At 50.4% G+C, this 26,733-nt stretch overlaps 1 protein-coding gene across 1 annotated transcript in view; it reads right to left on the reverse strand.

The window, feature by feature from the left end:
* Positions 1-8,047, reverse strand: part of CPNE6 (copine 6) — a 10,880-nt gene extending 2,833 nt beyond the window's left edge. Inside the window, exons 1-14 of the mRNA XM_066627056.1 lie at positions 7,895-8,047; positions 7,620-7,808; positions 6,472-6,546; positions 5,602-5,676; positions 4,665-4,748; positions 3,868-3,957; positions 3,424-3,522; positions 2,592-2,678; positions 2,160-2,219; positions 1,886-2,019; positions 1,725-1,779; positions 1,564-1,615; positions 546-679; positions 185-418 (exon numbers count right to left, since the gene is read on the reverse strand). Of these exons, the coding sequence (XP_066483153.1) occupies positions 185-418; positions 546-679; positions 1,564-1,615; positions 1,725-1,779; positions 1,886-2,019; positions 2,160-2,219; positions 2,592-2,678; positions 3,424-3,522; positions 3,868-3,957; positions 4,665-4,748; positions 5,602-5,676; positions 6,472-6,546; positions 7,620-7,808; positions 7,895-8,047 (1,521 nt within the window). The remainder of the gene's footprint in view (positions 1-184; positions 419-545; positions 680-1,563; positions 1,616-1,724; positions 1,780-1,885; positions 2,020-2,159; positions 2,220-2,591; positions 2,679-3,423; positions 3,523-3,867; positions 3,958-4,664; positions 4,749-5,601; positions 5,677-6,471; positions 6,547-7,619; positions 7,809-7,894) is intronic.
* Positions 8,048-26,733: the final 18,686 nt, after the last annotated feature.

Below are 26,733 nucleotides of genomic sequence, written 5' to 3' on the forward strand. Positions count from 1 at the left end.
CAGATGTCCTTGTATCGCAGCTGTGGTCTACCTGTAGGGCGCTTTCCTTGCACGAGTTCTCCATAGAGGAGATCCTTTGGGATCCGGCCCTGCAGCATTTATAAAACTTACTGTACCGCCACCCCCCGGCTATGCTACTTGGCCTGTGTGCACGTGCGGGTGGGGGGCAGGGGGGGGCTCTCACTTTCTTGAACTCCCGGAGGGGCACAAACTGGACGATGTCGCGGACGGCCCTGCCCTCCTCAGACTCCAGCATCCCCCGGTCGCCGTTGAGCTCCCGCATGTCAGAGAAGTCTGCGTTCCCGATCCCCACGATGATGATGGAGAGCGGGAGGCGGGAGGCCCGGACCACCGCGTCACAGGCCTCGGGCATGTCGCTCACCACCCCGTCGGTGAGGATCAGCAGCACGCGGTACTTCTGTGGGGCAGAAGAGGGAGCCGTTGGGTTGGAAGTGGCGTACGGGTGCAGCTGAGCGCCCGGCCCACCTCCTGCCGCTGGGGTGTGGAGCTGTGCCACAAAGACCCCTCCCGGACTCCTAACGTACTGTGGGAAGCTGCGTTTTCTCTTCCTCAGCCGCGGGAGCAGCCACCTTGTTGATGATGGGGGCCACGTTTGTTGGGCCGTAGAGCTGGATCTGGGGCAGGCAGCGCTTGTAGGCCTCAATCACACCAGAAATCCCTGTGGGAAAGAGGAGAACATGGCAGGAGCTGGACTAGAGGCAGCTCCTTTACTGAGGCCTGGCTAGAATCCTTGGCATAAGGCACACTAAAGTTGTCAGGGTTTTTTCTGGCAGGGCACCTGTGCTTTTAACAGCCATGTGCCAGGGAAGAACCCCAACAATGAACCTTCACCCCCAAACAGGGCTGGCCCAAGACCTCCCGGTGCCGGAAGTAGTATGCCAAATGCTGCTCCCCTGAGCTGGTGACTGCCAGCTTCTGCTCCTCTGACACTATTGCCCACTACTCTTCTGCTCTGCTGACACTCTAGTCCACCACTCTTCTCTCCTCCACACTTCTGTTCTGCCCCCTCTTGTCCTTTCCTAATCCAGGCATGGAAGGAGGAGGTGGATCAGTGGAGGCAAGCAGATGGATGGAGTGAGCACTACCCCACCACTGACCCACTGCTTTAGGCAACTGCTTCAGTTGGCCTCATGGATGGGCTGCTGTGATGGAATGGGAATGTGGACTAAAGGCACAGGAGCCCTGATATAAAAAAAAAATGGGGCAAGACTAATTTGGTTAACCTTGTAAGTTACAAAATAAGTAAGATATTTTCCAACTCTGCAGTTCTATAAAGGACAAGGGACCTATCAGTTGGAAAAGCTTGTTAACCCAGATGCCTGGGTTCTCTTCCCAGTTCAGCGGGAGGGATTGTGACTGGTGAGCCGAACTATCCAGCAGTTGGTTTTTCCAGGCTTAGCCAAGACACACAAAGCCTAGATATCGTCACCCTGCACCTGACCACCACCTATGAATAAGCTGCCAGTGTGAAAATGAGCCCATGTCAAGAAAGGGTTCATCTGATCATTAAAAAATAAATATAGACACATCTGCAATTCCTACTTTCACATTTGGGGTTCTCCGGGTCAAAGTTGATGGCGAAGTCGTGAGTCACCTAGAAAAAAAGCGAAGCACAGGACCTGATGAGAGAGAAATGCAGAGCAAGGGAAAGAGCGGACTCTCCAGGCCAGTCTGATCTGATCTCAGAATCCCTCAGCACTTACCTCAAAGTCTGGAGGAACCCGTGCGCCGAAACCAAAGGCAGGGAACTGCTTGTCACTGGAAGAGAAAATCTGGGTCACGCTCAAAGCCGGGTCATGTGACAAGGGGGCACAGGAGGCCAGTGGCCCTCCTCCGGCGGAAAGAACACCCACATGACTATCACCTGTCGTAGTCCTGGCAGATCTCACCCACGGAGGACAAGGTCTTCAGGTACTCGTTGGGCTCCTTGGGGTTGATGAAGTGGAGAGAGTGCTCACTGCGTGGGTCTCCGTTGGAGGCTGTGAAGTCGATGGCCACCTGGGCAAGCAAGAGGGCAAAGGCTTGCGCAGGAACACTCTTTGCGCCACTGGAAACACCCCCTTTTGCTAGGGGGGAAGGGGCCTCTTTCTCCCACTCCTCCCCATGGTTTCTGCCCATCTTTTCTTACCCTTTCTTACCGTGAAGGAGATCTGCAAACCGCCCATAATGTAATCCAGAAAGGTGTGGACTTTCTCAATCTACCAATGAGCAAGAATGGAATGTCACCATTTTCAGCTTCTTCTTGCTCCTTTTCCAGCCATGGTCCTGATCCCCCCCCCCCCCCATCTGATGGAGCCATTCCCTGCCCAGCATCACTTATGATTTGCAGTTATTTATATCCAGGAAATGAACAGCTGAGGAAATGGACACTTACGAGGCTGATGCGCTCGGCCTGGCAGGAGGAACCAAAGAGCTTCCACCGAAAAGGTTCACAATGTACACTAATTCAGTGTTTGCCAGACTAAAAGGCAATGCCCTGTCTATTTCGTTCAGCATTACCTGGACTGCGCATAAGAGAATTATGACGCCCTCTGAACAGCCAACACAGCTTTCTCCCACCTGCGACGCACCTTGCACTGAGTGAGGACGATGTATCCGGAATTCTTGTAATGCTTCTTCTTCTCTACGTATTTGTGGTTAATACACTCCCATTTCACCTGCCAGGAAGACACGGGGCAAATTGGCCTGGCTGCTGGATCAGCCCAAAGGGGCGGCACTGAGTCCAGCATCCTGTAGCTACCATAGCCAGCCAGATATGGCTGGGAAAGCCACGTTTTAGAATGAGAACCTGTCAGGACCCACCGGAAGTGATGTCATGACCAGAAGCGACGTCATCAAGGAGGGAAATTTTTAACAATCCTACACTGCAATCCTGCCCACACTTACCCAAGAGTAAGTCCCATTGACGATCATCGTTAAAAGAATATACATAGCAGCTTGTTAAAAGGTCTGTAACCTTTCCCCAAATGCAGTCACATACCATGGGAGCATCAAGTCTAACGTATTAAAAATAAAATATTGACATGAATGGGGACCCACCTGAAACTGGTTCGCGACCCACAGTTTGAGATACACTGTAATAGTTTATTTCTAGGCGAGGGAAACAGTTCAGTAGGTTTGAAGCAGAAACCAGCTGTGCACAGTGCTGACTGGCCAGCTTCTGTGCAGTCACCAAGAAATCTCTCCTGACCCCACCCCCAAAGTAGCTTTCATAATTGTACGCATGTTATTTAACTAATACATTAAATTCTTAATTAGATTAGGATGACACTGAGCTGCCTGACCTAGCCCCACATGATGAGATGTGACAGACAGCCCACGGACCATGGGGAAGGTTCTGCTTTTCTATTTCATCTGCCTTTTCTTCCCTCTCCCCCCCTTCCCAGACATGCGTTCTGCTACCTCTTCTCCTGAGGAAGCCTGGAGCATCTCGTGGAAGGTGGTGCTGAATTCACCGATGTAGTCGTGTTTTCCGCTGGAATCATGATCATAAATAACACACTGGGAAGGGGAAGGAGAGAAGGCAGGTTAGAAACGTCCCACACTAGAAATGGGACTCAGGAACTGTGGCTTTAAGCCTGTCGACTTCTACAGTTTGCCCACAAAATAACATAAACGAGTTCATATTTCATCAGTATTGCGCAAGGACCTGATTTTAAAAGACGTGCAGCAGGGCCCAATAACGAACCGCACTTTGGAATTTTCCCTGCCCTCCACACAAGTGAACTTAGCATCCTGTACAACAACCTTGTAAGGTAGGTCACTCCCAACAGTTGATTTCTCCCTGCCCAGCTTGACCCTCTTAGAGCACCCCAAATTGCTACTCTGGGTCACCCAGACGCTTACCCTGATGCTCTTGTCAGGATCGCAGCTGCACAAAGACTGCAGGGAGATGCGGAACGGTTGCCAGTGGGGGCTCAGATTGTTCTTCACCACCTGGGTCAGGAGGGGAAGGGAAATAGACACACAAGCCAGGCTCTGCAACGTGTCGTGCTGCATTGCTTCCTCTGACCACCCACAGACCACCAGCCTCTGGGGAGGCATCTCACAGGCAGGATATAGAGACCTGAACCCCCTTCACTGATGCCCATCCCAGCAACCGACATTGAGAGCTAGACTGTCCCTGAACATGGAGGTTCCATCTAGCTGTGATGGCTAACAGCCAGTCACAGACTTCTCCTCCTCCTTAGACATGAATGCGTCTAGCCCCTTTGAAGTCACAAACGCCCATGGCTGTCACCATATTCCGTGGCCGCAAATTCCATAAATCAGCTAAGCATTATGTGAGAAGATCTTTACCCCTAAATCTGCCTTGCTTCTCCTGCCAATCTACAGATGGAAGTCAGCCTTTCCATAGCAGATTGGATAGAAGAAGAAACACAAGTTCAAGTGTTTTAGGGTTTGTTTATTTGTGCCATAAACACATTTAAACACTCCTGGTTAATGAATCAATTAGCTGGTTGAAAATCAGACAATGGAGGGCCCAATCTTGACATTCCACTGCACATGGTTCTGTCACCCCCCAGGCTGTCCTTCAATTCATCCCCATCTAGCCCCATTACGCCCACATATGCCTTCCTCCCATCCTGCCAATCTCACGTTTCCCTTGTCGACCCTAGCCAGCCCATAATATCCCTCCTCACCTCTGTCCTCCAAGCCAGCTGCTCTGTCTCCTTGCTGTTCACCTTATAGATCTCCAGGAAAGGGTCAGATTTGCTAAAGAAATCCTGCATGGAGCGAGAACAAACCAATTCAGCCTCCCAAGCAGTGCAGGGGACACAGAAGCAAGCCCACTGGTGATTGGCACTACATGGCAACCTGCTCTGCTCTCCTCATTCAGGCATTTACAGTCCCCTGCAGGTGGGTGTCACGCCAGGTAGATCCAGTGAGTAATCTACTGTGCATTGTGTCCACATATTAGCACCCCTGGGCAGAGCCAGCTGGCTCCTTAATGCTAATGTGCTTGGCCCCGATGCACTCATTTAAAAAATGTATGCCCTGGCTCTGCCTCACCCCCAACATTGGGGAGCCCAAGGCCTCCTACAGCAATAAGAAAACATAATAAAACCATTTTTAAAATGCTCTTAAAAAGAAGCAGCCTTAAGCAGAAGAGCAAAAAATAACATTGAAAAGCAGCATGATTAAACAATTGAACTTTATACGGGACGCCCCACAAAAATATACCGGTAACTGGATCTCAGGGAAAGCAACCAGACAGACATGAAATGAAAAAACAAGGTGGGAAGGCCAAACCAAAAAGCACAAATTTTCGGTATTTGGTGTTTCTGTTTAAATGGCAGCGGGGAGGGGGTTAGTGAATTGGGACTGTGGCATGGGTCAGATTCCCTAACCAAGGTTGACCCAAGATCTTCCAGCACCAAAGAGGCTTATGCTCCTCCCTGGATGGGAAAAAGAAGAGAAGTGAGAGAGGAAGGGTGGAGGAGAAGAGTAGCTCTGACACTCCAGCCTACCACTCTCCTCTCCTCTTCCACTCAGTCCTTCCTCTCAGCATGAAGAACTCAGTTAAGCTCAAAAGACCCTAGTGATTGCTGTAGGACCAGCACTCCGAGCTTTGCCTACCTTATCGTCCAGCTCCTGGCCGTGAAATTCCAGTTGCACAAACTCATTTGTTCTGGAGACCTCCTCAGCCTCGATCTGGCAGCAGAAACATCACATTCAAGAATGCACAGAGGGACCCAAGACACGATGGAAGGAAAAGGGGTCTATGGTTCTCTGCCATTGTCATGGAGAAAAGTGGACTTCTAACTACCACTGAAACCGACTCAGCACCGTGACTGGGGCTTTGTCCAAAGGTTTGCCGCGCACCAGGACCGGCAGCTTTGGGTTGGAGATGCTGGGAGGAACCAGGAACGGCCAGATCTGTGGTGGTGATGTTGCAGCCATTCGAAGATGTGAACCAGACCCTCCCTCTGAAGCAAGAGTCCTAGCATCATGCAGAGGTACTGAGGTGTGGAAAAGTCACTGTCAAACCTCCTTTCTCCATGAAGCTCAGTGGGCGTCTTGAGCCAAAGAACCCTCCCCCCCCCCGGTTGATCTACCTAGAAGGCCTGTTGTGCCTGCTCACCATCCTTGGACAAATGAAATAAAGACCATAACAGCAGCACTTTGCACTCTATAGTACTTATTGGGTGTTTAAGTCCCTGCACAAATATTACTTCAGTCATCCTCACAGCAACCCTGTATGGTTGGCCACATTAAGTAACCCTGCCCCACAATCTCTGCTGTGCGCTAGTGGTTAGTCAGGAGCACTTTGTCCATGTTCAGAAGCACACTTGTGGTTTGGCAGGCTCTGAGGTTGAGTTCAGACACTGAAAAAAAGGTCCCAAGGTATGTGGCTTATTGTTACCCCTGGATCCTACCAGGCATCCCCATTCCCCTCCACACACACACACATACACTCACACACCCCACTCCAGAGGATTGTCCTACCGTGATTGTGGACTTCTCTGCAACCTCTCCATTCGACAGCACCAATGGCTTTGTGACCTTGGTCTGGGAGACAATCTGCAGAGTGGGTGATGGTGTCACAGGGAGAAAGGAGAGGATAGAATGCATTGCATGCCAGGGAAAGAAGAGCAAACAAGAAACATAATTTCCCCTCCCCCCCAAAAAAACAACAACAGGGGGCTTTGTACATGAATGCAGATAAAGAGAGGAGGACAGGATTCAGAACAGAGCATATAATTTGCCACCCCAGAAATCTCCACCTTCCATTATGAAAGAACAGTAAACCTACTTTCTAGCCCTCATGGGCAGCTAGACTATCAGTCTTGGAGCAGGGAGATGCAGGTTCAAATCTAGCTAAGCCACAAAGCTTCCTTGCTGACCTTGAGCCAGTCTCTCTCTCTCTCTCTCTCTCTCTGCCAACCCAACTTCACAGGATTGCTGTGATGATCAAAATATGGAGCTGCACTACATATGCCACCCGGGTGCGTTGGAGGGAGGGTGCGAGAACAATTATAATTATTCATAAGAAGCTGCTCACATCATTTGGTCGCTATCTACACTTCCTGAGCGCTTTGGAGAATAACACGATTTTCCCATGAAGATTGTGCAGAGTTGCTTAATTGCTGAGAAGAATCCTGATGGTGCATATCCTGGCCTCTCTCCCCCCCCCCCCAATCCACCATGGGGAAATCACGTTGTGCCAGAAAACTTTGGGGTTGGTCACAAGACCGGGAGCTGGAGACATAGCAAGAAAAGGAGGGCATCAGCATCAGCCCTGCCCCCCACCGAGCTTCTTGGTCAGGTGTACCTGGCTGACCACTGCTGGAAGCAGAATACCAGGCTAGACTGGCCTAGGATCCAATCCAGCAAGGCTGCTCTCATTGGAATAGAGCAGTGTTTCTCAACCAGTGGTAGGGGTACCGCCAGTGGCACTTGAGGTGGTGTCCTCTTGCCCACCCTGAGCCTCTGACTGGCACTTGTTGCGTTGCATCTGGCCTCCCAACCCAGAAGTAACTGGTCAAGATGTCATCGCCAGTTACATCTGTGGTACTTCAAATGGGTGGACCATGTGAAGTGGTGCGGTGGGGGACAAATGTAGAGAAACACTGGCACAGAGGAGGGGGTCTTACCTGGCCCAGGGAGCACTCAAAGGTCCCCAGGAGGGCCCCGGCGCCGCTAGACACGTCCTCAGCCTCCTCCCCGTCTGCGTCAAGGACCTCAAAGCGCAGGTTCTGCATCTCCTCAAAGAAATAGTCCAAAGCGAAGACGTGCGCGAAGACGGGGTTCTGGGAGCCGCGCAGCACCTCAGAGCGCCCCAGCTGGGAGGGAGCAAGAGAGAGATGGAGAGGCGTTTGTGGCAGCAGGGGCTCGGCTGGGCCAAGGCAGGGGGCGGGGGGGGCCCTACCTCATTCCACTGCCCATCGCTGAACAGCTGCAGCACCACGCAGGGGTCTGGCTTGATGGCATCTTCGCGCTCCACTAAACTCCAGCAGGACACACGCAGCTCCACACGGGATGCCCCAAGGGCCACGGGTTGCGAGTCGACCCCTTCGGACATGGCCTGGGCTGGGAAGATCCAGGGTCAGAGGCAGGAATGGTGGCAGGAAAGCCAGCCCAAGCAGAGGCGGTCAAGGCGGAGAGAAGGAGAAGAGGGGAGAACGTGAGAATGGGGGCACACGTGCCAACCAGCCGGGATGCTGAGGTTGGGCACTTCTCCCTGGGCCAGATGCTTGGCATCCCTACAATTTCCACCTTTCTTTATATAAGTCAGCGGTTCTCCAACGTTTGAGCAGCAGGACCCACTTTCTAGAACGACAATCTGACCCACCCGAAGTGATGTCATTAACCCGGAAGTGATGTCATGGCTGGAAGTGACTGGACGTGTAGTCATTGGGACACCAGAGCTTGCTGCTTTCCTGAGAATGCAGCAATAAGTCGGGTTATTTCTACCATCCGTAGAATCAGAAAGTTTAAAAAATAATAATAATAAGCCCGTCTACAACCTTGTCACAGCCCTTCCCCTTTCCAGCAGCCCATATTTTCAATGGTGGCTTTGCTAGGTGTTACGGGACCCACCTGAAACTGGCTCGCGACCCACCTAGTGGGTCTGAGAACATGTTGCTCTGATCGTGGGCTATAAGAAACTGCAATAAATTGTGAGCCAGGCTGAAAAAAGAGATGAGGATCACACACAAGTCGCCTGACTCCTGCTACGACAACAGGCAGCTGTGTGGTTTGTAGTTAACTCACACCTGTCTGGAGAGCACCCTCTGATCTGGAAGTGTCCGTGTGTCGTTGCCCCCCAGCTCCTAATGAGTATGTGAGAGAGACTTTGTCGTTCCACAGCATTAAGGGAAACACACTCTGTGCCTGCTCAGGAGCCCTTTCGTCTGCACTTTCATTTTCCACGGCAAAGCTTTGGATGCTGGAAGCCTTTGTGAACCCTGGCACAAACGAAGCCGCACTGGAAACGTTGCGCAGAGGGGGAATGAGTGGCCACTTGCAATTAATTTCGGGCTTAGGAGGTGCTGGAGAACCAGGAACCTCGAGAGGTCTGGTCAATCCAAATCAGTGCCTGAGATCAGACGACAGCTGTTTTGCTTAGAAAAATGTGGCACAATGGGGTTTTTCCTCCCCAGAGCGAACAGCAGCTGGAGGGAGTGCTGGTCTGGATCAGGGCTGCGGTCGGAGCAAAGGGTTAACACTCTTATTCCCCCCCCCCCCACACATACACGCCCCACAGTTGCTGCCTCTCCCAGCTTCTAGCTACATGTGTGTTTTTAAACCACACAGTCACACAGCAGGCTGTGCTTGATTAGTCGGGTCCTCCAAAGCCAGTCTAGCAATCATCTCCTCAAACCCCAGGCACGCTGGACCTGGTGGCCATTGAGAAGATGCATTCTGTGCATGATCAGAGGTGCACATGATCCCCTGCAATGGCATGAGCCACAGATGTGCTGGGATACGGAGATGCTTTCTTTGTGCCATCCCTTTTTCTTCCCAGCTCTGGATGCAAAGATGGGGGAGGGAGCAGGGCGAAGGGGGGAGAGAAGTAGGATATTGACACATCCAAACTAGCAGTGGAGCCTTTGGGCCCAAACGGTGCTGAATCAGCTCTCCCCCCTCTGATTTATTACGCTGCGGCCTGGATGACTGGCTTGGCTCTCAGAGGGGATCTGAGTCAGGTCAAATCCAGGCTGTTCAGGCAGAGGGAGAGGCAGACTCTGGGGAAAGGGAACCTAGAGCCGGCGGCAAGAGGTACAGCCAAGGAGATGCCGTCAGCCGAAAGCCAAGGGGCACCTGCAGATGTGTGTGACAAAAAACAGGCACGTGTTGGCTCAGAGAGGTTGCACTGAGTCATCACGCTGGGCTGGGCAGACCTGCGTTCTGACACGGCAGGGCTCTTATGGAGAACAGGTCTATCAACAACTATTCACCACAATGCCTAGATGGAACCTCCATGTTCAGAGGCAGTCTACCTTTGAATACCAATTGCCGGAGATAAAGAACAATAGGGAGCAGCGCCTCTGAACCCTGCACTTGTGGGCTTCCCCAAAGCCTCTGGCTGGTCAGTACTGGAAAAAGATGTGGGGAACAGATTGACCCGTTCTGATCTCATTCATCGGGGTTCTTCTTTTGTTAGAGCCCCTCCATTTGAACCAGCAAACACACTTTCTCAAAACCAAGGGTCTCTTGAGATAGGTGGCAAGCACTGGGCTATGCACAAACTTGAACTCAGGCCCAAAACTTACTTCCGATAACATGACTCAGGTTCAGAACACATCAAGCAATGGCCTCTCTGCAAGAAACACTTTAAGATCCCCAGAGAGCCTTCTTTCCCCTCCTGCTGCTGCTGCTGCTTAATGCACCAGTCTCTCACACACAAGGAGAGTCTGCTTTGGAGGCACATTCAAATAAATAATTCCCCACATGAAGGTTGAGGAGTTACCGGCCTATAAGGACAGGGTTGTACCAGTGGCATAGCTAGTGGGGGTGCAAAGCACTAAATTTTTCAGGGACCCTCACCGTAGTGCTGCCTCCGTCTTGCTCTCACGGCCCAGAATGGCTCAGAAGGGGAGGGGCCGCTTGCACACCGCAGTGAGTCTCCCTGTAAAACTTAGTGCTTCGCACCCCCCTCTAGCTACGCCACTGGGTTATAACATGTGGTTGACTCACTAAACATTTAACCTGGCTGAGAGAGAGAGAGAGAGAGAGAGAGAGAGAGAGAGAGAGAGAGAGAATGGATCCATCCTGCCTGAAGCCACTTTCTAGCAAGTCCAAGGTGACTGATGACAAAAGATATATGTTTTGTTTTAAATTTATATCCCTCCACTCCTTATGCTGGTGGCCAAGGCCAAGGCAACCAACAACAGTATAAATTAAAGCAATAGAATAACACAGCAAACATAAAATAATTTAAATATCCCCCCACTCAAAAATCAAGCTACAGTGATAGGGTGTGTGTGTGTGTGTGTGTGTGTGTGTGTGTGTGTGTGAGAGAGAGAGAGAGAGAGAGAGAGAGAGAGAGAGAGAGAGAGAGAGAGAGAGCCTCACAGCCCAATTCTTTGCAGAATCAAGTCCCACTAAGTGCAAAGAAACCTCAGGATCAGGGCTCAGCTGCACACACATTCAGCAAATCTGTACTGTGCACTATGTTAGGAGGAAGGCTGCCCTTAGAGTCAGTTTGGAAGAGACGTCTGGCAAAGGGTGCAGTTGCACAGGTGGTGTTCACAGAGGAGGTCAAGTGTCACCTTTCGGCCAGGCTGATTTTGTACTGGTTGCCAGTTGGTTTCCAAACCCAGTTTAAAGTGTTGGCATTGATCTTTGAAGCCCTACCCAGGCTGGGACTGCATTACCCGACAGACTGCCTTGGCCCACGGGAACCTACCTGGGCCCTGCCCTCCAGTCCACTGACACGAATTCATTTGGTGTGTTCCAGGTACCAGAGCCTACCTGGTGGTGGCACCACAGCTGACTCTGGAATTTCCTCCTGGAAACCAGACCCCCTTCCTCTCTGGGCAGTGAAGACCCTCTGGAACCATAAAGTTTTGAACTGCTGGCATGAACTGGCAGCTCCGTCTGCCTGCTGGGCCTTTTCTTTTTGCTGTTTGATTTTTGTTGAAATGGTTTTTTTTTTTTTTAATGTATTTGATTGTTGATGCTACTGTGGACTGGTAACTGGGGAAGACTTGGCTCTGAGAGACAGGGTATGCATATTTTTAGGAAATAAGTATTTCTTATTTCCTAAAAAATATGTATATCCTGGGAGCAGCTACAGCCTGAAGGGTCTGCAGTGCATCTCACCCTTTCACCTGACAAGTCAGAACTGGCAGGCTGCACCTGTTGTATTTCTGCCTGAGCCCTTGCCCTGGCCAGGACTCCTCTGAAGAGTGTGTCTGCCTCAGGAGGGAGGGAAAGATTCCATCCTAGTCCCTGAGGGCAAAGCACTCTGTTGTGTTGAGGGCTCCCCAGCAGAGAATGAAAAGCTGTTCATTTCTGGGGAGAATCTGGAATGAAAGGGTGTCCTGCTGTGCCTACATCTTGAAAAATTCAGGAATTCCTGAACTGAACCTCAGAAACAGCCCCCCCCCCCCCCAAATGCCAACATTCTGTTTCTTGGAAGAGAAATGGGTGCCCTTGAAACAGGAATCCCCTTATGCTTTGAGGGCTCCAACGAACCAGATACCTTCCTCAGGGGGGATTTTGAAAGTCTGATAGGAGGCAACAGACCACACAGGGGAGAGAGTTGGGAGACCAAAAATGCAGCAGTAAAGGTGCAGAAGCTGCCCAGGTCAGGGGGTGCCCCAAAGATATTGCACCCAGAGAAGCATAACCAAGAGAAATCGCACAGGAGAGACAAGCAAGCATGCGGTATCTTCCATCTGACCACTTTAGTTCAGCGTGATGGGTATGTCAGCTTCTGAGAGACATAGAATTCTTGGTCACAAGACGGTGTGATTGCAATTGACTCGCTGGCTTGGTCCAGCCCTCTGCCTCCAGCAGCCAGCCAGCCTGCCGATGCAGCTGGGAAATTCCCAAGCAGGGCATAGTGAAGACTTCCACTCCCTGAATTTTGTACCATCCTCTGGCACTGAGAGGTATTCTGGCCCTTAACATGATAGCCCTGCTCTCCATTCATTTGTCTAATGCATTTTAAAAGCCAGCTAATGGCCATCACAACATCTTGCGGCAATCAATTCCATCTGTTGTCTGAAAGTATTTTTCTGCCGGATTCTTCTTGTCAAAGAGTTCCAAGGAACTGAAAGGTCTGCACATACCTACATGAAATCTACGTTGACCCAATGAAACTTCATTTTGTTTACATTCCATCTTCGGTCCTTTGGGTCCAATCATTGTCTTTAGGGGGGAGGGAGAATGCTGAACCACCTCCAGCCCCACAAGTCATCAGTGAGAAGCTTATCAAGCCCACAGACTGGTGTGCCCAGCTATGAGGATACACTCGCACAATGCTTTTCGGGGAATGCAAAACTCATGTAATACCCAGTGATCCGGCCAAGGCAATGTGGAAAGTGTTGTCATACACACAGAAAGGCTGGTGCACAACTACCAAAGCCAACACACAGTCATAACAACACAAGAACAGCCCCACTGGATCAGGCCATAGGCCCATCTAGTCCAGCTTCCTGTATCTCACAGCACCCACCAAATGCCCCAGGGAGCACACCAGATAACAAAAGACCTGTATCCTGGTGCCCTCCCTTGCATCTGGCATGGCCCATTTCTAAAATCAGGAGGTTGCGCATACACATCATGGCTTGCACCCCATAATGGATTTTTCCTCCAGAAACTTGTCCAATCCCCTTTTAAAGGCGTCCAGGCTAAACGCCGTCATCACATCCTGTGGCAAGGAGTTCCACAGACCAACCACACGTTGAGTAAAGAAATATTTTCTTTTGTCTGTTCTAACTCTCCCAACACTCAATTTTAGTGGATGTCCCCTGGTTCTGGTGTTATGTGAGAGTGTAAAGAGCATCTCTCTATCCACTCTGTCCATCCCCTGCACAATTTTGTATGTCTCAGTCATGCTCTATGTAAGACACGCCAGGAATTCAGGGGAAGACCCGGGAGATGGAGGGGAGAACAGCATTCCCACACTGCGTAGGTAAGTGCCCGTTTGAACTAACACCACACAGAAAAATGCACAGCCATGTATAACACATGCACGCAGTGGAGTAGCTAGAGGGGGTGTAAAGCACTAAATTTTGTAGGTGCCTGAACATGGGGTGCAAGCGGCCTCTTCCCTCCCTTCTGGAGCCATTCTGGGCAGGGGGAACAAAATGGAGGCAAATACCAGAGAAGACGGAGAAAAGAGGCAAACACCTCTGTTTTGCTCTCACCACCCAGAATGAAGGGGAGGGGCCGCTAGCATGGAGCATTCAGGCGCCTGCAAAACTTAGCGTTTTGCCACCCCCCTCTAGCTACACCACTGCACACAGGCAGAACACAGAAGGCTCCCATGTGAGGGAGTGGATTGAGCCCTAGGAAGACCCAGATTCAAATTCCAGCAGAACCCTGCAGTTCCCTGGGCTATCCTAGGCCAGTCACTACTATCTCAGCTTCACAAACCTAACAGGGTTGTTGTGAGAATGAGACAAAAGCACGAAGGACAGATCTGCACCTGTGAGATGTAAGTATCTTGTGCGCTCCCTGAGGAATCTGGTGGGCTGCTGTGAGATACAGGAAGCTGGATTAGATGGGCCCTGGGCCTGATCCAGCAGGGCTCTTCTGATGTTGTTTGGCAGGCTAGCAAAATGGAGCCACTGTGCACAGGCGCAGTCTATCTTGAGAAGCAGAGGGGCCCCACGGAGGCAGATGAGAGACAAACGGGAACATGTCACAGAAGCCCACATCAAAACGCATAAGGATATATAACATGGAATCACCACGACAAGGAGCAACCACAAGGGACACACAAGCACACCACTTTGACAGAGTGGCTGTGATGCATGACTCAGGTGTGCCACACGCACAAGGAAAACACAAGAAGAGCATGATGCGTCTTGCACACAGCAGGTTTGCCTTGCTGGAGCAAGCCAAAATCCTCCCAGGCAGGCCATGGAAGTGGCACCCCCCCGTCATTTACATAAGAACATAAGAAGAGCCCCACTGGATCAGGCCATGGCCCATCTAGTCCAGCTTCCTGTTTCTCACAGTGGCCCACCAAATGCCCCAGGGAGCACACCAGATCACAAGAGACCTCATCCTGGTGCCCTCCCTTGCATCTGGCCTTCTGACATAGCCCATTTCTAAAATCAGGAGGTTGCGCATACACATCACGGCTTGTACCCCGTAATGGATTTTTTCCTCCAGAAACTTGTCCAATCCCCTTTTAAAGGTGTCCAGGCCAGACGCCATCACCACATCCTGTGGCAAGGAGTTCCACAGACCAACCACACGCTGAGTAAAGAAATATTTTCTTTTGTCTGCCCTAACCCTCCCAACACTCAATTTGAGTGGATGTCCCCTGGTTCTGGTGTTATGTGAGAGTGGAAAGAGCATCTCCCTATCCACTCTGTCCATTTGCCCCTCGTGTTGAGCACTTAGAGGATGAACTGCCTCTGCGCATGGAGGCTCTAGTTTGCTATCATAGCCACAGTCCTCTCCTGCCTTTTCTCAAAGCCACCCATGTTGGTAGCAGTCACCATCACATCCCTGGGCGGTGACAGCTGCCAGCGCATGATGCGCCATGTGGCAGTCCTGAGCTTATTCCCAGAGCCATTCGAGATTCCCCTGCCTCCCTGCGCACTGAGCACAGTGGAGCTGACTTCTGGGGAGCCATGCGCAGGGCTGTGCTGACAATCCTGGGAGCAGCGCGATCCGGAGGGCGCAGGCTCAGTGCCCCCCAAAACAGTGGGGCCGGGCACAGGCACTGGGTCGTCCCCCTACAGTCCTGCCATGCGTGGCCAAGAGGCGCCCCGCACACCGAAGCCTGGAAGGGGGTCGCAACCAGTCACCTCGGGGGCAGAGATGCCACCCATGGCCCGGTGCGCGGGGCACATGCTGAAGAAGAGACCGACAGGGGCTGTGAGCACGGGGGACAGGGAGGGTACCCCATCTGGGGGGGGGCAGTGGCGTAGCTAGAGGGGGGCGAAGCGCTAAGTCTTGCAGGGAGCCTGCCCTTCGGAGCCCTTCTGGGCATGCGCCTCCGTTTTGCTCCCCCAGCCCCGAAGGGCTCCGAAGGGGAGGCTCCCTGCAAAACTCGGTGCTTCGCCCCCCCTCTAGCTACGCCACTGCGGGGGGATCCAGGGACCTGCACCCCCCACGGGGCGCACGCAGCCAGGGCGGGCACTGCAGGGGCACCCCGGGGACGCGATGCCCACCCCGGGGACGGCGCAGGGCAGGGCGGGGGGCTACCTGGCTGGGCGAGGCGTCAGTGCGGGGAGGCGGCTGCTCCTGCGCCGCGCTGCTGCTGCCACTGCCGTCCCGGGCGCTCTGCTGCTGCCGCTGCCTCCGCTGTCACGTTGCCCGTCCATCCCCGGCCGGCCTGCCTGCCGCCTGCCTGCCTGCCTGCCTGGCTCCTCCCCGCTCCCAGACTCCGCAGTGCAAGGGGAGGGGCGGGGGAGGCTCCCACACGCCTGGGGGAGAGCGGGCAGCAGCGCCGATTGCCCAGCGCCCGCGCCGTGGACACCGGGCGGCCGGCCAGCCTGGGAAGGCCCTGCCGCCCTCCATCCCTGGGAGCAGCTGCCTTCCCGGGAAAGGAAGACCACAGCCCCCGGGGGGGGGGCTTCTCAGTCCAGAAAACAGGGCACTCGTGGGGGGCAGCGATGCCCGGAGTGGGCAGAGAGAAGTCTCCCCCCCCCTTTTCTGGCAGCATTCGAACTCAGAGCACATCCACCAGGCCGACAGGCAGAACGAGCGCAAGACACACGCGTCGTAAACCGATGGAACTCACTGCCACAAGGTGCGGTGATGATGGCCAGCGGCGTGGCTAGAGGGGTTGCATCATCTGCCATTATGGCGACAGGCTGAGATGAGAGTCAAAGAGTTAAGAAGGGGATTCAGCAGATGATGGAGGAAGAGAGGGCTGGGATGGATAATCGCTGCCCTAATAGCTAGGTGGAACCTCCATGTTCCAGAGGCAGAATACCCTTGAATATTGGTTTCTAGGGTCAAACAAGAAGACAAGATGGTTCCGTTCATGCCCTTCTTGCAAGCCTCCCAGGAGTATCCGACTGGCATGTTGGATCCAGCAAGGCTCTTCTTCTGCTCCTCCATTCACAGCAATGTGCGGAAGGACACATGCTGAGTCTCCACTGAGGCTAACCCATTTCTGCCCAGCCCACAGGTGTACACATTTGATCCCTGTTGCGCATATGCAACATTGGGCAGAAATGGCTTAAGTTGTAGTAGTCCATGCAAACACACACACACACACACACACACACACACACACTCTACATCAGGCATGTCCAACTTCGAACAGGTCATGATCTACCACAATGAAAATTAAGTTTCAAATTAGTTTCGAATTAAATTTTAACCCAATAAAGTTGGAGGATTTCCCCTCCCATTTTTAATGAACCTTCTGTCATTTACTTGGATGTGATCAGCTGTTAAGCAAATTAAGCAAAAACAAAACAGAGAGACGAAGATCCAGTAAGAACTGCGAGGAGAAATGGAAAGTACATTTTTTCTTAAAGTTTTATTGAGTTATAACTTTCTTTAACTTTTATTGAGTAATTTGCGTTAAATTTAGGTCAAGTATTGATCCAGGCTGATCTTGCACAATCTTTAATATTTCACTCTTGCTCATTAGTGAGAGGTCTGAGCCTGCATTTCATTCACCAGCTTTTTGAAGTTGGGTGAATATTGCGTGAGGGCCAGTCTCAGGGAATCCTGGAGATGTTCATCTGTCATGTTGGAACGTTGTGTACTCTTTGTCATTTTCAGATGGGAAAACACAGATTCACACAAATAAGTTGAACCGAAACAGGAGTGTACAGCTTCACTGCATCTTCTCAAGTTGGGAAATTTGTCTCTAGGCACTAGCTTCCAAAACGATTCTTGCTCAGCACAGGTCTTGAGAAAAATGTCATTTTTAAGGGTTAATATTTCGTTTTCAAGAGATGGCTTGTTCAGTAATTTTTACTGATAGCAGCTGCAGTTTCTTTAATGCCCACATCCACTTTGAATGGGTATGACAAGTACTCCACAACTGTTCCAATTTTTTCGAAGTCACAGAATCTATTTTCAAATTCCTGGATAACAGAACAGATTTCTGTCACATACTTCTCATTCTGAAAAGCAAAATTTGGATATTGTCCCAGATGGTCCTTCGTATTAGGAAAATGATCAAAAGTGTTGTTTGCAAGGTCAGTCATCATTAGCTCAAATTTGCTCTTGTAGGATGAAACTGTACTCATCATCTCGCCAATGCATTTGCTTTTACCTTGTAGTTCAAGGTTCATATCACTTAGTTCGCCTGTAAAGTCAGTGAGAAATGCCAGATCACATAACCACTCCTCATCTTCCAACTCTGCTTGGTCATCTCCGCTTTCTTTCAAAAAAACTTCTTATTTCACTCAGTAAATCACCAAATCTTTGCAGAAATTTGTGCCTACTTAGCCACCTTACATCTGTGTGCAAAATGATTTCTGCTGCCCCTTCATCAAGAGTAAGATTGAAAAGCCATCTTTGAAGTGATCTTCCACGAACTGAATTTACAATTTAGAAAGTGATGTCCATGACAGTCTTTGTATTGAGTCTCTTGCTTGCCAAAACTTGCTGGTGAATGATGCAGTGGTAAGAAAGGAAATCTGGGAAGTCGTCATGCTGTCTACAGATGGCTATGAAACCGTTAACCTCATCTGTCATTGCTCTTGCTCCATCAGTAGTAATGGAAACAAGTCTATGCAATGGAAGATGACACTTTGTCACAAAAGTATGGAAAGAACTGAATATTTCCTGACTCCCTTTTAAAGTTCTCCCTTTTAAAGAAATCACTCCAAGTAGTTCTTCTTTAACACTGAAGTCTTCAAAAACCATCCGGATAAAGTCTAGTAATTGGGCTATGTCTCTTATGTCTGTAGATTCATCCAGTTGGAGTGAGAAAGCAACACAATTTGAAACATCCTCCAACAATTGTTCAGTTGTGTCTCCACACATCTTTTCTATTCGCTGCACGACGGTGTTTCTTGACAATTGTACACCTTGAATAGCAGCTATGATCTCTTTCTTATTTTTAAATCCTTCAAAAAGATTGTCAGCTGCTTCAAGAAACAACAACAACAACAGTATTTATATACCGCTTTTCAACACAAAGTTCACAAAGCGGTTTACAGAGAAAATCAAATATCTAATGGCTAAGATTGTAAAACAATCTTTTACAAATTTCCCTTCAGTGAAAGGTTTGCATTTCTTTGCGATCAGGTTGCTGACCTTGAAGGATGCTATAGTTGCATTGACTGAATGTGACCTTGGCTTCACCATCAACTGTTGCTGAGTAGCCAATTTTGATTTAAGTTCTTTGAGCTTCAGTTTACGAATTTCACTTTTGGGTGGAAAATCAACATCAAACTTATTGCTATGCAGAGTCTTATAATGACGTTCCAGATTACCCGTTTTGGGCAAGGATACTGGGGCGTTACAAATTAGACAACAACACTTGTCTTTCACCATGGTGAAGAAGTAGTCCATTTCCCATTCATCATGAAAGTGGTAGGTTTTGCTCTTCTTCAGAACACTCGTCTTCGTTATACTGGGGTGGCTGGATGTAAGAAGGCCAAATCTGCTATGTTAGTATAAACACTGGCTGAATCTGGTCCGAAACTGTCACTGTCCCAAAGTATTAAAGATCAACAGGAACTGAAGACCTCTGAATGATGTGCAATACAAGGACTGGAGATGCCAAAACAACACATGCAGTTCTAAAAGTAAAAATAAGAATTCATCATACTGGCACCAATAATCAAATACCACCAAACAATCACCAATGACCAGCACACGACACAACTAATATGGTAAGTGTATTCAGTTAAAGCCTGGGCGAATGGATATCGCCCGGTATATAACACACTTCTAAGGGGTGTTGGGGCGGGGGCAGGAATGGGTGATTCTGAGAGGCAAGAGACCAGGTATGACGCCGGGCCTGTGGCATCTCGTTGCGGGGTGTGGGTGGCGGCCCCCTGGGGTACCCACAAACTATTGGCACAAAAACAACAAGCGCCCCCAATACACCCGCAGGCAAGATTCCCGCAGGCAGGGGGAAAAGACAGGCAAAGGCTCAGCAGTGGCGGCAAGCCCTCAGCAGATGACTTGCCGGCACGAGCTCTTTCCTAGCGACGGGGCGAGCTGCTGGAGAGATGGAGCCAAGTGGGGCTGACGATCTACCTCTGACCCCTCCGCAATCTACAGGTAGATCGCAATCTACCTGTTGGACATGCCTGCTCTACATCAGCCATTTTCAACCACTGTGCCGTGGCACACTGGTGTGCCGCAAGTGCTCCACAGGTGTGCCACAGGAATTTCAATTTCAAACTGAAAAAAAACATGATGGTAATAGAAAATACCAAGATGTTGGTTAGTAGTGGTGTCCCTCCCCCTGTGCGCGTCTCCCAGTGTGACCAACACCCCCCCCCAGCGACGCCACTGTTCCCAGGCGCTCCATTAGAAAAGTGACTGGTGTGCTGCACTGTTGGCCAGTTTCTGTCCTGGGGAGCTGCCCCCCAGCATACTGGAAGCACAGCACACTCCCTTGTTTGTGGTGCATTGTATTGTAGAAGAGACACTTGGCCAACAGACTGAGGCTAAGAGGCAAAGAAGGAAGGCCCATAGCCAGGGGGACAGACTGCACTTGCTCCCGCTGTGGAAGGGATTGTCACTCCTGAATCGGCCTTTTCAGCCACACTAGACACTGTGCCAGAACCACCATTCAGAGCGCGATACCAGAGTCTTTCGAGACTGAAGGTTGCCAAGTATTGTAGTTCAGACTGCAGGGAGCTGCTCCATCAACCTGCCTTGCCAAGAAAGGTCTGCTGACCTCCTGGCTCCCCTCAGCCCTGAAGGGGACATGAGGGGACCTCAATACATGGTGCTCTTCTTACCATCTTCTGGTCTATCTCTCCCTGGAAAATCCTTGTCTCAATTTTTCCCTATTCAGTTTCCTAGTGCAAGTTTCTATGGCATTCTTGTTCTTCAGGGTTCAGCTGCCTCGTCAAAGAGGCTCTAGAACAGTGATTGTCATTGTTCATCTTCTCACAGCACGTGGACATCTATGGTCTTCTCTGTGGTCATCACCTCCTGTTTGTCGCTTCTGACTTCTGGGAGACTCATCTGGGTTCTGTGGCTCTGTTTATAAGGCAATTGTCTGCAGTAAGAGATTTTCTGTCTGTAGCAGCGGAGGAAGAGGGATAGACAATCCATTATTACAGACAGTTGCTCTAGAAGCAGAGCCACAGAACCCAGAAGAATTTTTCAGCCATTTTCAGTCACTGTGCTCCAAATTCCCGGGGCACACCTACAGATCTTTTGTGGCACACCAGTGTGGCACGGCACACTCGTTGAAAATCACTGCTGTAAGAAGTCCAGTCTCAGAACTGGAGGGGGGGAGAAGCGTCTTGCCCCCCATAGGCACAACAGTACCTTGCAGAAGGGGACTGAAATTGTTCCCTGCCCCAGAGTCTGGTCCCTTATTCAACATGAACACCCTGAATAAGGCACTGAAGTTGACGCCCCTTTGCACCCCAACATCAGCAGAGTGGACATGCGTGCTATGGGTTCACCCAAAGCTATTTGGGGGGGGGGTGGAAGTTAAAAGGCATGCAAGCTTCTTTTTGAGGTTACTCATGCAGGCCTGTGTTGAGGAAGGAAGTGGGGTAAGGAATGAGGAGCTTCAGTGTAGCATTTTAGTGCTACTTGGGAAGCAGCTCGAGATGCTGCTTTGGTGTGGCAGAGAAGCCATGGCAAGAATTAGACAACAGAGACAGGTTTCAGAGAGGTGCAGAACCAAGGATCAAGAATGAGAAGTCCGTCTTGCCCCACCTCTTGCCAGCTTTATTTATACTTTAAACATGTCGCAATCCTTTGCAATACTAAAAAGGTTATTGTCGGTGAAAGATTTTACTCGGAGCTTCTACTAGGCTCTGACCACAACATTCCTTTGACTAAGATAAGGGCTACATCTTCATAACATCTTCAAGATAGCTCTTTCTATAACCTTCTACTATTTTTCAGAGCACTGGCTTTTCGACACTCAACATATCAACAAAGCGTGTGCGCAGTCGCAGGTGTGCCTGCCAGGTTTGCCAAATATGCAAAGACATCTCAAAGCTCAGTGCCTGTACGTTGCTACACTTCAGCCTTATGGGTGAGAGTATGGTGCAAGGTGGCCCAATAAGCTTATTTTGGGGTTTGTATCACCAGTTCCCTTGCTCAAGGCCGGCCCATCCATGAGGCCAACTGAGGGGGCAGCAAGTTGGCAGGTGCCTCCCACCTCTGTCTGCTCACTGATCTTTCCTGCTCCTCAGTCCCACCACTCTTTTCGCCACACTTCCTCTTCTGCTATGGCCCCGTCTTCCTTCTCCAATGCAGGGAGTGGGAGGAACAGAGGTTGGCACATCATTAGGTAAGGGGCAGCCTTTGGCAGAGCACCTCAGGTGCAAGGAAGTCTGGGGCCAGCTTGCCTGCTTTATAATTATATCGGAAGTTCCTGGTCTGGGGGTCACACACTTGACAGGGACTTGCAGACAAGCAAAGCACTGGGCTGGCCCCAACACTGGAGCATCTTGCGCGGAAGGTTTGCGGGAGCTGCTCTGTGTTCCGACAGAACCCTGGGAGGTCCACCAACTGGAGCAAAATCACACGTTTAGTTGAGTGTAAAGTCATGCACATTGGGGCAAAAAAATCAAAACTTTAGATATAGGCTGATGGGTTCTGAGCTGTCTGTGACAGATCAGGAGAGAGATCTTGGGGTGGTGGTGGACAGGTCGATGAAAGTGTCGACCCAATGTGCGGCGGCAGTGAAGAAGGCCAATTCTATGCTTGGGATCATTAGGAAGGGTATTGAGAACAAAACGGTTAGTATTATAATGCCGTTGTACAAATCTATGGTAAGGCCACACCTGGAGTATTGTGTCCAGTTCTGGTTGCCACATCGCAAAAAAGACATAGTGGTAATGGAAAAGGTGCAAAAAAGAGCGACTGATTACGGGACTGGGGCACCTTCCTTATGAGGAAAGGCTATGGCATTTGGGCCTCTTCAGCCTAGAAAAGAGGCACCTGAGGGGGGACATGATTGAGACATACAAAATTATGCAGGGGATGGACAGAGTGGATAGGGAGATGCTCTTTACACTCTCACATAACACCAGAACCAGGGGACATCCACTAAAATTGAGTGTTGGGAGGACAGACAAAAGAAAATTTTTCTTTACTCAGCATGTGGTTGGTCTGTGGAACTCTTTGCCATAGGATGTGGTGACGGCGACTGGCCTGGACGCCTTTAAAAGGGGATTGGACAAGTTTCTGGAGGAAAAATCAATTACGAGGTACAAGCCATGATGTGTATGTGCAACCTCCTGATTTTAGAAATGGGCTATGTCAGAATGCCAATGCAAGGGAGGGCACCAGGATGAGGTCTCTTGTTATCTGGTGTGCTCCCTGGGGCATTTGGTGGGCCACTGTGAGATACAGGAAGCTGGACTAGATGGGCCTGTGGCCTGATCCAGTGGGGCTGTTCTTATGTTCTTATGAGTCAGCAACAAAATGATGTTTCAGGGCAGAATTATTTCTGCACTCCAGGAGGCAGCCACCGAGATCATCTGCATGCACCAGTACAAACCTACACCCAAATTAGTACAGACCAGGGCTTTGAACCCCAAAACTGCACAACTGGCCAGCAGGGCTGTGCAAAGACCAGGCCAAAAGTGACCTACTCAGTGGCGTAGCTAGAGGGTGCAAAGTGCTAAGTTTTGCAGGGAACCTCATCGCACCCTCCCCTTCGGAGCCAAGCGTATGCCTCCGAGGCTCCCTGCAAAAGTTAGTGCTTTGCACCCTCTAGCTACACCACTTAACCGATTCATGCACAAGGCCGGCCACAGCAGAGAAATGTTTGACATTCTTTCGTTTAGGTTCTGGGAGTCTGAAACCCTTTGCTGATCTTCTGAAAACTGCTTCAAGGTTCACAGGCAGAGCCCGATGCCCTACTGCCCACTCCTGCTGTGGAATCCGGGCTGCGGGTGCTGGAATCAGGGTGTCCCAAAGCTGATTTGGAGGAACAAAATGTGGAACTGGGAGCGAGGAAGCCTGACAGCAGGCTGATCAGTATTGATGGAGAGACATTCCTTCAGGAAGGAGCAACAAAGGGTGGATGGTGAGAAAGAAAGCAAAGCAAAGCAAAGCAAGTGGATATATCTGGGAAACAGAGCAAGCCCAAACTGGAGTCTCTTCCGATTGACTGTATCATTGCTGCCACCTGCTGGCCATTTGGAAATGGCACAACAAATGCCCAGCAATTCATTTGTACCTGTTCTCAGAATGAAGGTCTATCCTCCTCTGGGTGCGTGGTGGAAGGAGTGCATAAATGCTCCAGTACACACCAGGGTCCCAACCGATGGCAATGTATGGCTTGGTAAAATAACGGTGGAAGCAATAAAAAGGGTGCTTGTGTAATTAAAAAAAAATTCAGGTGTGGGTGAACATGTGACCTTATTTTATTTTGGTGGAGGCCACTGGTCCATCCAGTCCCATAGCACCCATTTTATGCAACCTTGAAAAGCAAATTGGACTGAGTGCAAGTGACTTACTCAAGGGCAGCCAATGGACTGCATGGCAGAGGAGAGGTTTGAACCAAAATAATATAAGAAGAGCCCCGCTGGATCAGGCCAAAGGCCCATCTAGTCCAGCTTCTCGCATCTCACAGTGGCCCACCAGATGCCTCACAGAGCACACAAGACAACAAGAGACCTGCATCCTGGTGCCCTCCCCTGCATCTGGCATTCCGAAGCAGCCCACTTCTAAAACCAGGCGATTGCACACACCCATCGTAGCTTGTAACCTGTGATGGACTTTTCCTCCAGAAATTTGTCCAATCCCCTTTTAAAGGCATCTAGGCCAGATGCCATCACCACCTCCTGTGGCAAGGAATTCCACAGACCGATTACAAGCTGCCAACCGCCCCAGCAAGGCCACTTGCTAATCTGATCTAAGGGGACCCTTCCTTCCCGATTCCAAATGTGGCCACTAGTCAAGAACCAGCCAGACACAGCACAGTTGGAGTCCCAGCTAGGGAGGAGGACTGGAGGGTTGTCACAAAAGGCTTGTGGCAAAAGTGCATTTGGAGGAAAGCTGTGAGGGGCAAGGGATGTGTGTGTGCTGCGGGAGGTAGTTCCATGCATATTAGGGGCCAAGAAACACAAGTCAGTTCTCTTTATAAGCAAATTTGCTATCTGCGAATTCGTGTATCCGAGTGAGGAAGAATTGCTACCTACCTCTTGTTATCCGCTCATCTGTTCTCATTATCTATGTGGAGACCTTCTGGAGGTTGAAGGGAACTTCATAATGGTGCGTGCGACGAGCGCGGGCCCCTTCAAAATGGCCGGCTCCGCCAACTGAAGGGGCTTTTCTACAAGTGCCGCCTCTGCCCCAAGTGTTTGTTCCCCAATGGCTCACTATGTGTTGGGTCTTGCTTTGTTTTTTTATGTGTCACTCTTTAATGCTAAAATTAATGTCTTTAATGCTTTGTCTGATGCTTTTTCTTCTTACCTGTTATGATACTTTCTACAGTACTTTATTATGGAGCTTCATAAGCCGCCTTGGGCCTTTGCTTTGGCATGGGAAAGGCAGGATAGAAATTTCTCCAGTAAAATAAATAATAAATAAATTTACCCTGCATATGCCTGATCTCGTCTGATCTCGGAAGCTAAGCAGGGTCAGGCCTGGTTAGTATTTGGATGGGAGACCACCTGGGAATATCAGGTGCTGTAGGCTTATACCATAGTCTTTTGAGACTGAAGGTTGCCAACCAATATAACCAAATAAAGGGATCTGTGCTGGTCGCAGGCACCAGTGGCGTAGCTGGAGGGGTGCAAAGCTCTAAGTTTTGTGCGGAGCCTCACCATGGCATGCAAACAGCCTTCCTCTTCAAAGTCATTCTGCCTCCGTTTTGCTCCCTCCACCCAGAATGGCTCCAAAGGGGAGGGGCCGCTTGCACGCAAGGGTGAGGTTTCCTGCAAAACTTAGTGATTTGACCCCCCCTCTAGCTACACCACTGGTGGGTGCCATTCTGAAGGTCCATGCGGCCTCGGCGGCATTCAGAGACATTCCAGCACTTCCTGCCGCACTCTGCTGGCTTCCTGAGGGTCTCTGCTGGTTTCTTCTGTTGGCAGGTATGGTACCCCTTTGCCAACTAAGGTCCCCCTTGCATCGATCCCATAGGATCAATGGTTTGTTTTCTACAAATTCAATTCACAATCTGCGAGTGTTTCCAGGCATCTAACCCTAGCGGATAATGAGAACTGACTGTAACTGGTCTTCTCATGGAAAAATCCCTGACCCAGTTCTTCAGTTCCCCAACTGTCACACCCAAGCCCCTGCTGTGGGCTTCCAGGAGTGGCTGCTTAGCAATTATCGGAAATGGGGCTGCACCAGGTGAACCCTTCTAACGCAGCAAGACATGCTCAGCTTTCTCAGGGAAGACAAAGTTTATAACAGCTCTTATTTATGACAGCTAGATGGAACCTCCAACTTCAGAGGCACTCTACCTCAGAGTATCAGAGGCTGAGGGCAAACAACAGGGGAGGTTTGTACGCTCCCAGGAAGCCTCTGGCCAGTCACTGCTGGAAGCAGACTTTGGATCTGACCCAGCATAACCCTTCTCATGTTATTTAGCCCAGTGCTGGGCCGGGACCCACTTGGTGGGTCGTGACCCAATTTCTAGTGGGTCCTGCAGTGCCTCCAATGAAAACATGGGTAATGGAAAGATCAGATAACTAATTGCCTCAAGCCTTGGGGCTATTCAAAAATCAGATAGCTGCTAACTGCAATGCAGAGAGCTGAGCTGCAGTTTGCAAGATAGCTACAAACTGCCCTACAAACAGCTGAGCTCCTGCTGTTTGCAAGCTTGTGTAAATATAGGGAGATGTGTTTGAGCAGCTTTTTTCTGGTGTTTCCCCCCCCCCAGTCCATCAATGACAGGTAGTGGGGCAGGTGTAGGTCACATAACTAAGCCCCTTGAGCCTTGAAGCTATTTTTCATTAGGGCTGCCTCATTATAAGAAATGGATCAAGG

Source organism: Tiliqua scincoides, chromosome 5 (assembly GCF_035046505.1).
Source record: "Tiliqua scincoides isolate rTilSci1 chromosome 5, rTilSci1.hap2, whole genome shotgun sequence".
NCBI classification, from domain to species: domain Eukaryota; kingdom Metazoa; phylum Chordata; class Lepidosauria; order Squamata; family Scincidae; genus Tiliqua; species Tiliqua scincoides.